General features: G+C 31.7%; 1 protein-coding gene across 1 annotated transcript; it reads left to right on the top strand.

Annotated features, from left to right (window-relative positions):
* The first annotated feature begins 5,019 nt into the window (after positions 1-5,019).
* Positions 5,020-8,955, top strand: LOC141668834 (digalactosyldiacylglycerol synthase 2, chloroplastic-like). Its single transcript, XM_074475860.1, has 6 exons — positions 5,020-5,283; positions 5,966-6,287; positions 6,398-6,664; positions 6,940-7,292; positions 7,788-8,247; positions 8,787-8,955. The coding sequence occupies exons 2-6, from the start codon at positions 6,006-6,008 to the stop codon at positions 8,856-8,858; spliced, it is 1,434 nt and encodes a 477-aa protein (XP_074331961.1). The 5' UTR covers positions 5,020-5,283; positions 5,966-6,005; the 3' UTR covers positions 8,859-8,955.
* Positions 8,956-12,259: the final 3,304 nt, after the last annotated feature.

The following is a 12,259-nucleotide window of genomic DNA, read 5'->3' as shown; positions in this document are numbered from 1 at the left end:
AATTAGATGTAAATTAATAGTCAATCGCTTACTGTATAAAAAGTCAAAATAGGAAACGTATTAAGGGAGAGAGTGAGTACTACACAATTTTCAAACTCAACACTAAACTTTCTCATTCTTGAATTATAAGATATTAGGATTATTTTATTATTAAAATATAAAAATAAGGTTAAAAGTAATAAAATGGTGAAATACAAATGCAACAAATTTGTTTTTAGTAAAGGAGTACAATATTAAAATGGAAATATACAAAAATTCTTAAAAATTCAGTGTGACATCAAATTTGGAGTAATTTTTGGTATGACACCAAAATGGTGTAAATTTAAAATTGAGTTAAAAAGAAATTTAAAATTAAAATAATGTAAAAGTGTATTTTTAGAGTTGGGTCGCAGATAGGACGCGGTTTCTAGGGGTGGAAGAAGACTTGGTGGAAGAAGACTGGGCACTCCTGTACTTAGACAGGAGTAACTTTTACGGCAGAAAAATTCTAAAATAAATATTCTTGTTATTATGGTAGTTTAGAAATTCAGCCAGCACGGATTTTTTTTCAATAATATATAATATTTTAATTATAAATAAAATTGCAATTTTTAAGATGCGAAACTAGTTTATTCAAAAAAGTTATGTGATATATATGCACATATATTTCTAAAAAAAATCTAACTATTCAAATTAAATTGGTAATACAGGAGCAATAATTATCTAAAATTTGGATAAGATTATGTATAATATATAATAAAAATCTAACTTGACATTTTTATTTAGAGGTATTTGAATTTGAAAAAAAAAATATTACTAATTGAAATATATAGTATTATTAGTATACGAATCATATTAAATTTTACCTTAACTTTTTTTTATCATTAGACTCATTATACTGACCAAATCGAACTAATTATATTTAATTTTGTTTTTTAGCCGAATCAATAATAGTTATTATTTTGTTTTAACTCGAAATACATTACACAAACTAAATTCAACTCATTATACTTAATTTGATGTTAAATTTATTTTAACCTTGACCAATATTATAATTTTGTTTTAGTCAAGATTAATAGTGTATATTAATTTATCTTATTTCAAAGTCATTTCACCGACGAACTAATTATCTCTAGTTAAATTTTAAAAAAAGTATCATGAATAACACAGATACAAAAATAATTTATTATATCATATAAACCCAAGTACTGGAAAAACCTAAATATAATACCGATTATCAAATTTTTAATATTTCAGCGTGTAATGCACAAATGTTTTATTTTATTTAACAAATATTTATTAAATTTAAATAGTTATAAAAAATCAAATAAGGTTTAAATAAACAAAAAAAGTACCGAATTTTGTTTGATTTTATTTCCGCTCTATCTTGAGTTCCATAAATCATATTTTGACGATTTTTCAGCCCACATGAACTCACGAAAAAATGTTTAATTCAGTGATGGTTTAAAATTTTGTTCAAAAAATATTAGCCAGAATTTGAAGAAATGTTTTTACAAATTTTGCATTATTATTCTATTTAGTTTAGAGTATACCTACTTATTTTTTGATTTAAATCATTGAAAGGGTAAAATGTTCTATTCATTTTAGAATACGTACTTATCACTAGTTGGTTATAGAACATTTCTTTATTTTAGATTCAACAGCTATGATCAATTTGTTTAAAAATCTAATGATTCATATTCAAATTTGGTAGTACGTGAACCATAACTACCAAAAATTTGGATGAGATCCCCCTTATGCATATTATGTAACAAGAATATAATTAGCACTTTTAAAACTTATCATTAATTTTTTTTTTTAAAAACACAATTAAAAATATCACATAAATTAATTACTAATATCCTCAATTTGATTAATGTATTTCTTCGATCTTAACTCAAGCCAATTGGATAATGTAAATCTATCTATATATTTATATTATATTGTAATATACGAAATATTAGAAGTTTTTTGGTCGATACATGTTGAAATTACTTAATTATCCTTACTTAATTACTCATATTTTTTCTTAATTGTCCTTAATTGATAGTTTTGTTTCAGCCCCTTTTTTCCAGATAGTTCTGTTTTAACTTGATACTATTTAATTGACCAAATAAAATCAATTTAGTTATATTTAATTTTGAACTTTTAGCCTGACAGTATAATTTTATTTTCGTTGGATAAATAGTGTATATTATATAAACCATGCATAAGATATTAAAATGAATTAAAATTAATTAAAATGAAGTATGAAAAAAGAATTCAAACCCATGCATAAGATAGACAACACACCTTATTAAAATAAAAATAAAAATATAATGTAGACAATAATTACTGTTTAGAAATAATGTTAATGGATGAATTTAGGTGAAAATAAATTTACGAATATGGGTAACGGTAAGATGTTTGCTGGGTGTAGTTACTCTTGTGTCTGTTTGAAATGGGATTATAATTTAGATCATGTTTAGTATTGTGCTAAATTGGGGTTCTAAACATATTCCCCGTTTAATCAATTAACCTCCTGTAATCTTCTTAATTATGTTTGACCGATTCGATTTTTGAAATTCAAATTTATCTTTTTAAGTTTTGTTAAGGGAATATAGTGTAATAATTTATTATAACTGAAAAATTATGTTCATTTAAATAAGAATAGTTATCTAGTCAATCTAAGTATGTATCCTTCTCCGACATAGTTAGGGTTTTGAGAGTCTACCGTCAAAACTAGAGTTCTAGCCACCACTTCTCCATTCTTCAACTTTCATCCATCAATCGATCAAACCCCTTTCGCTCTTCCATCTCCTCTTTTATTTATCTATCATTTTTTTAATAAAATCAATATCTAATCTTTTTCGGGTGAGATTTTGTCGAGTACCTTATTATCAAGGTTGTTAGTCGTGCTCATCTTTTTGGGATGTTGGTGTTTTATGTTGTGATGTTTTTCTGTGTTTTGTTGTCGGTTTCGGTAGTCGCTCTGAGAAGGATTTATATGATATTTTTGGAAATCTGTAAGACTTGTGTCAGATCGAGGACATTGGTGGATATCGCAAAAACTCACCTTTCACAACAAAAAAATATTTATATTTTAGGGGCATTTGTTGCTCTAATATCAATTAATATAATTGATAGTTCCGAACATTGGACTGCAGATGGTGTTTATATGAAGGTCAATTGTGTTATCACTAGTTTCGGAATTGATATAGGTTGGATTACTCGATATATCATTGTAATACTTTTTAGATTAAAGAATTTGAATATTCAATATGTTAAACAATCTGAAAACAAAACAGCTATTTAATTAGCTCGATTTTTGTTTCACAATCAGGTTATAGTTGACAGTTCGGGGATTTGTCTCGGCTGGAGTTGAATGTTTTAATGAATTTTTCATTTTGTTTATCAAAAAAAAATAATAAGAATAGTTATAGAATTTTTGATATAGAAAAGTGTTTGTTGATAAATAAATAATCTAATCATAATATTTAGCAAAAAAAAATAATAATCTAATCATAATAATATATTAAATAATATGTTAATATTAAAACACTTCCTATCTTTATTGTCCGGTTTTTAGTGTAATTAATCCTGATTTCTGATCTCACTCCCTTTTATGCGTGTGCACAAATCGGTTGGACTCGGTTTTTACAAAAAAATCGTTATCAAACTGTATATGTCGGTTCAATTTGATTTCTACCTATTAACCGTAACCGAACAGTCTGCAACAACAGAACATTTTTTCGATTCGGTTAACCGTACGCCGGTTTCGGTCTTTTCTTTATTTTAAAAACTAAACTTCTAATCAAAATAATTATAAGAAAGATCTATTGTCATAATAATATTATACTAGTATAAAATCCGTGCGATTAACGGTTGTTTTTATCATTATACATTGTAAATTCTAATTTTAATATATTTTTTGCAGGATTCAAACCTTATATCTTTTAAAAAATACTAATTTTTTTTATAATTTTAATATGTAGCTGGCAGGATTCGAACCTTATAACTCTTAAATAATAATAATTTTTAAGAATAAATCTAACGGCTCGTGATCAACCACCAACAACCAAACTTTTAATGTTTCGTTTTTAATATAATAATATAGATAAAACTCATTAACTTCATAATCCTGAAATTAAGAAATGAGAAAATAAATTAATAACACAAAAATTTTCAGCCTAACAAACATGAATAAAGGAATAGGCAGGAGTCAGGATACATGAAGATAGCAAGTTGCAAGCGGCAGTGGTTTATTTTGACTAAGAGACCATGTACTGTCAATATTTTATAATGTATATTTACTAGTACTATTTTATATATAAATAATATTAATATATAAATAAATGAATATTATAACATTTCAGTTTTTCGGTCCGGTTTTTCGCGTGAAACCGAAACCGTAACCTAACCATTATATCAGTTCAGTCCGCTAACAGGTTTTTCGGTTATTGTCGGTTTCAATTTTTTCGGTTTGGTTTTTCGGTTTTCCGGCTTGGTTTCGATTTTTCGGTTTATTTTGCTCACCCCGCTCCCTTTCACCAGTGTATCCAATCTCTGACTTTGTGACTCTGAGCTTCTGTCTAGGCTTTGCGTTGTTTTTTAGGCCCCAAAACCCCTCTGATTTTAACATTTAAAGTTTATACATGAAACTGATATTTTACATTTTCAAATTTAGATGTCAAGACCGATCGTTTGGTCACAATTCAGGCCTTAAGAAGCTCTGTGAGAATGTATTCAGAGTTTGGTCTCTGTATATAATAGAATGCCGGGAGCTACATAATGTTTCTTTACGCTTTACTAAACGATCTGCTAATCGTGTTGCTCACCGTTTGGCTAGAGCCTCGTGGTTAAACGCTGGTTGTAGTCACTCAGTAGATACAACTCGGGATGACCTCGATTTGGTTAACTGAAGTTGCAAACTTTCATTCAAAAATTTTATTATTAAAGGAAATAAATAATTAAAGCAAACATTTAGCTGATTACAATTTTTTTAGTATTAGTGTAAGTTTGCATTTGACTTGAAAACACAATCATTTGTTCTGGTACTTTAGTTAGATTTGTTTTCCATTGTTGTTGGATAAGTGTACAAAGCAAGGAATAAAGACAAAAGAATAAAATGAATACAGTTAAAGTAAATTTATACTGCATGCTTTCCAACCGCTAGTTTAGTCAAATCATTTTTCTGCATTTGTAGTTGCATATTTCATGTGATATTTTGACATATATGTGTTCTGATCATCATCTTCAGTTTCTCTTCTTTACTTGCTAGCTAGCTAGCCTTGCAATTTATCGATCGCGAGGAGGAGAGTTGAGGTATGTTCTACAGCTCCACTTCTGATTGGTTGCAAATTCAATGTTTCTGTTAATGTTGTGCAGAAATCTTATGATTTAGTTTGGATCATATGTTTTTGAGCAAGTCTCTTTTACTGCTAATTAGAATTCAGGAGACTATTAAAAAGTATAAGATTTTGTTCGGGTCTATCACATTAAGGTTTTAGTGTGATTGGTTACTTTAAATGGTATCAGAGCTCAGTTTAGGATGAGACTCGGGTTCGAGTCCTCCCACCCCCATTCATTTAATTTAAATATTGTTTGTTGATATTGGTTGCATTTATCGTTGTCAATCGTAGTAAAAAGTATCGTACGATTGAGGGGGAGTGTTATAGAGTATAAGTTCATATTCGGGTCTTCCTCTAGTGTGATTGGTTACTTAACATCGACATACGAAAGTCATCAGGAAAGTTCAGTGTGAAATATGATCATGTGAGGTTTAAATGGCAGTTCTGTAGTTGCAGAGTGGATTAGTTATTAGTTCTGACTTGCCAGCTTCGTGTTTGGGGGTTGGGGTGATGCGCGAGCTTACAATGTAAAATATGATCAATTTCGTGTTTGTAAAAGAATTAAAGAGGAATTAAAAGAAGATTAAACGGAAGGAGACTTGAATAATGAAATTTGACATGTTTATATGAATTCTTGGTGTTATTATCATCCATAGGTGGTGGATCGAAAGCAAATAAAAACTTCTACATGATCGAATGGATAAGAAACTGCATATCGCGATATATACTACTGCAAGCCTGCCATGGATGACTGGAACTGCTGTTAACCCTCTGTTTCGTGCAGCATACCTTTCTAAAGATGAGAGATTGAATGTTACTTTGGTGATTCCTTGGCTGACTAAGAGAGATCAGGAGTACGTATATCCGAATAAGATCACATTTGACTTGCCCTCGGAGCAGGAGAGCTATGTACGAGGGTGGCTTGATGAAAGGATTGGGTTTAAATCTACTTTCCGAATATTGTTTTATCCTGGAAAGGTATTTCACAATACTAGCTAGTAGCAACTGTTTCTTGGAAATTGAATGAGCAAGCACCTGTTATCTTTTGATCCTAATTTATGTAAGCTACACTGTGTTTTTCTAATTAGTTTTCCAGAAAGATGAGGAGCATTTTTGGTGTCGGAGATATTACAGAAATCATCCCTGATGAAGAGGCAGAGATCGCTGTCCTTGAGGAACCGGAGCACTTAACATGGTATCATCATGGAAGGGGATGGAAAGCGAAGTTCTCTCTTGTTGTAGGAGTTGTTCACACAAACTATGTGGAGTATGTCAAACGAGAAAAGAATGGATGGATACAAGCATTCCTTGTTAAAAAAATGAATAGCTGGGTTGTTAATATCTACTGCCACAAGGTAAGTTTGGTTATTTTGAGCTAAACAAGTTATAGTTAACTGAGTTTCAGATTAAAGAATGGTCTAAGAGGCAGTCCTCTGCTAGCCTGAACTCTGATATCATGTCAAGGAACCAGTTACTCTAAAACCTCATTGCCTCAAGGTGTTAGAGAATGACCCTTTCCAGGATCTTATATTCTAACAATGAGTTGTTAATATGAAGATTGAAATTGGTTTATTAACAAAGCGAGGCTTGGTTCTCTTATCTAATTAGTTTTAGCTCGTGAAAATGGCAGGTCATACGTTTATCTGCAGCCACCCAAAAATTTGCAAGATCTGTTATCTGCAATGTTCATGGAGTAAATCCAAAGTTCCTTGAGATTGGCAGGAGAAAGAAAGAGCAACAAGAACAACTTGGAAACAAGGCTTTCACGAAAGGCGCTTACTACATTGGGAAGATGGTATGGAACAAGGGTTACAAAGAGCTACTTAAACTTCTTCGTTCTCATCAGAAGGAGCTCAAAGAACTTGAAATTGATTTATATGGTAGTGGTGAGGATTCTGATAAGGTCCGGGAAGCTTTCCAAAAGCTGGATATAAAGGTTCAAGTACATCCTGGGAGAGATCATGCTGATCCTGTATTTCATGAGTAAGATTTTCACCCATCTTATGTTTTTACTATTAAAAGTTTGGCTTAATGACCTTTTAAACCTCAAACTTTGCACCAATATACCCATCAGCCCCCTTTAGTTCATTACCGTACCTTTTTGCCCCTCAGGTATTGAACACGTAATCTTTTACCCTTGGACCGGCCGGTTTTCACCCGGTTTTTTGCCCACCACCTAGTGCTGACACTAAGAAGGTCATGTGGAATTTATGTTCTTAGCCAATATTTAGGGTCATGATTGGATAATACTGTACTCACTAGCAAGCTTAGCTGGACATCGGAATACATCTACCAGCATAAAAATTTGGTGTCATTACACTTTGATCATTTGCGTTAACTTGTTATTGCTTTGTCAAATGTCAATCTCAAGAGAGATAAGGTCTTCATTTTTTTTTTCATTTAACAAGTGTAGGCATCAGTCTTGACTTCTGAGTTTCATCAATAGCTCTTCATACTGTTATCCTCTTCGCATTACAGCTATAAAGTTTTTCTTAATCCAAGCACGACGGATGTGGTTTGTACAACAACAGCAGAAGCACTGGCTATGGGCAAATTAGTTGTATGCGCCAACCATCCCTCAAATGAATTTTTCAAGCGATTCCCAAATTGCCAAATGTACGAGGACGAGATTGGATTTGTAGACGCCACACGCAAGTCACTAGCTGAGGAGCCAACACCGCTACATGATGCAGAGAGGCACAGACTGTCATGGGAGGCTGCTACAGAGCGATTTCTAAGAGCTGCAGAGCTGGACACTGCACTTACAAACAAATCACCTGAGCCTCAGAAGCTTTTTATGTCTACATCCGTTTCGGTTTCTAGGAATTTTGGCAATGTGTCTGCATTAATGCATTACATGGGAACTGGACTTGTAATTTCACAGCCAGATGAAGAACAACGCAAAGAGCTTGGCTTGGCAAAACCTTCCAAGCAAAAGGTATACTCTTTTAAGAGAACAACATTCTCAACACTGGCTATATGATTATTGCTACTTTGGCATATCTTATAAGTAACTTGTTGTGAAAGAGTATAAGATCATTTTCGGGCCTTCCCCTACTACCTTAAGGTTTTAGTGCGACTGATTACTCAACATGGAATCAGAGCGCAGTTTAGGGAGGGACTCGGGTACGAGTTTTCCCACCCCCATTTAATTAATTTAAATATTGTTTATTGATATTTGTATTGGTATGGTTGCATTTGTTGTTGTCAATCGTAGCGAAAAGTATCGTACAATTGAGAGGAGTCTTAAAGAGTATAAAATCATGTTCGGGCCTTCCTCTAATATCTTTTTAGTGTGACCGGTTACTTAGCACTTATAAGTTCGTGTCATTTACTTATCCAAATAATGCAGATTCACTGATGATGAATACATTGTAGTATTACTGTGTTACTGAACACTTATAAGTTCGTGTCATTTACTGATACAAATAATGCAGATTCACTGATGATGAATACATTGTACTATGCATGATGCAGGAAATTTCCTTCTTTGCTTGCTGTGGCTTCTGTGGTTTTGGTGGTGCATGGAAGAGAAAAGATGGATGCTAAATGTTTGGAACATGTTAAAAGCTTTGTTAATTAGTATTTCATATTCTCTCAGTGATGCACCATAACTGGTTTTTTATTTTGTTTAAGTTGTTAAATATTCGAACTACTGGCTCTGTTATAGAAATCGGCCGATTTTTCAAAAATCACCGATAAATCGCTCAAAAATCGGTCAAAAAATATTTGTCCGATTTGACCAATTTCCGATAAATCGCCGATAAATTATCCAATTTTTTAAAAATCACCCGATAAATCGCAAATCGCTGCCTCAACCGAATAGGTCCGATTTCCGAAATCTGTAACACTGACTATTGAATTTGAAAAAAGAAAAAAAAAAGAGAAACTGATAAATCGGAAATTTAATTTGTTTTTTTGATAGTTAATAACTCCAAATTATATACATGTATCTAGAAATGTAACTTTTTTAGTAGTCTAATTTTAGAGAATTGTGTATGTCTTGGAGCATCTCTCTTATTCTTATTCTCCACCTAGAGTTTCCACTCACAATTCACAAATATGCCATTTTTTTTATTTTTGATTTTCATTTTTGTCTTATTTCATCTATAGGGTCTCCGCCTATCGACTTTCCCCTCACAAAAATATTAACTTTCAATTGTAAAATATTGGTGCTAAACACATTTTTTGTCGTCCATAATTTAGAGAATTATTATTATATTATTTTTAGAAAACAATGTTAAGGGCTTGTTCCAAGTTCTTATAATGGGTTAATTATCAAATATGTCACTGCATCCAAATGTATTAAGTGAGTTAATGTTTACAAAACTGATTCAATATAAATTTTGTATCAAAAATATCATTTCATCCTTAATCGAAATTCTTAAAAATATTATATATTGAGTTTTGAACATTTTTTATGAATGATATTATATCCAAATGAAAAGTTCTGAGTTCTAGTATTTTAGATAATATTGTTAGATTTTTAAAATTTTATCAACTATTTATTTTTAAATTTTTGATTATTTTAGTTGATTTAAATAAAAATTAAATAGTAGATAAATTTTTAAAAATCTAAAAATATTATCTAAAATACTAGAACTCATAATCATTCATTTCAATGTAATTTCATTCATAAAAAATGTGTGAAACTCAATATATAATAATTTTAAGAATTTCGACAAACCACTGATATTTTTTATACAAGTTTTCTCATTTGAGTCACATACATCACATCCGGACGTAGTAAGTAAGTGATCTATTTGATAATTAACCCTTCTTATAATGATAAGAAGTAAGTAATTGAGAGATAAAGTACTTCATCCCAAAAATTGGATAAAAGTTTGGAGGTAAAATCTGCAAAATTTACATTCATGATCATTTAATTTCGATCCTTTTAAAAACTCGGGAGTAAGGTGTAAAGGATGTGATTGGAGATACTAACACTGAATACAAGTCAGTGTCGAGGCACAGAAACACGTTTGTAACACGGATACAATATAAGATACTGCAAATCTGCAATATAATGTGTGTGCGTGTGTTTATGTATCCAAGTCCTATATATAGGACTTCACTCTTCACATTTGCATCACAAATTTATACAGATAACCAAGTACTATTGTGCAATCGTTTGTAGAAATGGGTCCGCGTTTGTCGGCTCGGAAGGACAAAAAACCAGCTGATAATCAAGAAAAGACCACCAGAGAGAAAGAAGAAGCTAAAAACCGCAAAGTGTTAGAGAAAGAAGCCGCTTCCAAGGCTAAGGCTAAGGCTAAAAACACAAGAAAGGAGAAGAGCGAAAGGACAAGTATTAACATCTTACTTCAACGTGTTGTAACATGTTCATCTTGATATTAGAATCTCTCGAATAATACTGTGTGAATGCTTGTAATAATATGTGTGTAATCATATCGTTTGAAGCTTCTTATTTGCTGAATCTTTACAATTATACATGGTTTTTTTTAACAATTCCTCAATTTTATTTACTTTCTGACAGATAACTTGTAACAAAATATTTAACTAGTAACGTGTGGAAATACCGCCAACGAAGTGTTGCCGTAGAACTCTTGTACTCCCTTGCGGGAGATCAGGAGTTCGATCTCTGGTGTGTGCGTGTGTAATCAATTAGCAAAAAAACAACATAAACAGGCACTTTGTCCGGGCAATTTACATTACAACTTCTGGGATTAAACTGTCGGATACAGTTACTATCTATGATTCGTGCAGCTTCTGCAATTAGACTGTCAGATGCAGTTACTATCTATGATTTGTGTTGCACCTATACATTGACAAATCAGAAAATTCGGATACTTAGACTGTCAGATGCAGTTACTATCTATGATTCGCTATGATTCGTGCAGCTTCTGGGGTTAGACTGTCAGATGCAGTTACTATCTATGATTCGTGTTGCACCTATACTTTGACAGCTCAGAAAATTCTGATACTTAAATTAAATTTGCTATGCAACAATGTTAGTTGTAAAATGCAACTTAGAGCCCACCTTTATCCTTGGCGGTTGCCGATTTCACCGGTGGTTCCGTCGGCAGTGGCTGGCGGTGTTACTTTGTTTCCATAATTAAAAAAATAAAACAAAACAAACCCTACCTCAGTTTCTTACTTTTACCTCTTTTTCATTTTTTTTAAAGATCAGTAGCATATAAAAAGAGATTTAGGGAGAAAGATGTTTGGCTATGTACATGGATATTGAATGTCTTACTTGATAATTCTCGAGTAGGGACGTTATCGTGCAAGATATCCGGGAGTAGTCAACCTCTCGAGTTTTGTTAGAGTGATAAAGTGGTGATTAAAATGGGCACAACAATCACTACAGCCGATTTGAAGGAGATTTTGGAGGGCATGGCCAAGATGTTGGCATCTAAAGAAGAGGGAACATCTTTCCAAGAGGCCAGCGCGAGAACTGTGAGTATGCAATCACAGAGGTTAGAACTATTTCTGATAGAGCACAAGCTTGAAGGTGTAAAGAATTACTTGAGTTGGTCTCGAAGGGTGAAGCTGATATTGTAGGTAGGGATGGAAAAATAATCTGATTCGACGGATACCCGATCCGAAACCCGAAATTTTGGATTTACCGAACCCGATTTTTTGGATTTGGATATGGATATGGATTTAATTTTTAAACCCGAAAATATTTGGATTTGGATATTAGTATACCGATCCGAAACCCGATCCGAAATCCGAAACTCTATCCGAACCCGATCCGAACCCAAAACCCGAAAAAACCCGAATTATTATTATATATATATATTATATATATATATATTAATTATAGATATTAATTATATATATAATATTAGAATTTTATATATTACACATTATAATATATGTATATATATTTTAATAATATACATTATACATATTATTATATAATTTTTAGAACATATATTTTTATATTTATGTCAAAAATTAACTAACTATAAAGTTTGATTAAA

Source organism: Apium graveolens, chromosome 6 (assembly GCF_009905375.1).
Source record: "Apium graveolens cultivar Ventura chromosome 6, ASM990537v1, whole genome shotgun sequence".
NCBI lineage: Eukaryota > Viridiplantae > Streptophyta > Magnoliopsida > Apiales > Apiaceae > Apium > Apium graveolens.
This window is presented reverse-complemented; position numbering and strand designations above follow the sequence as displayed.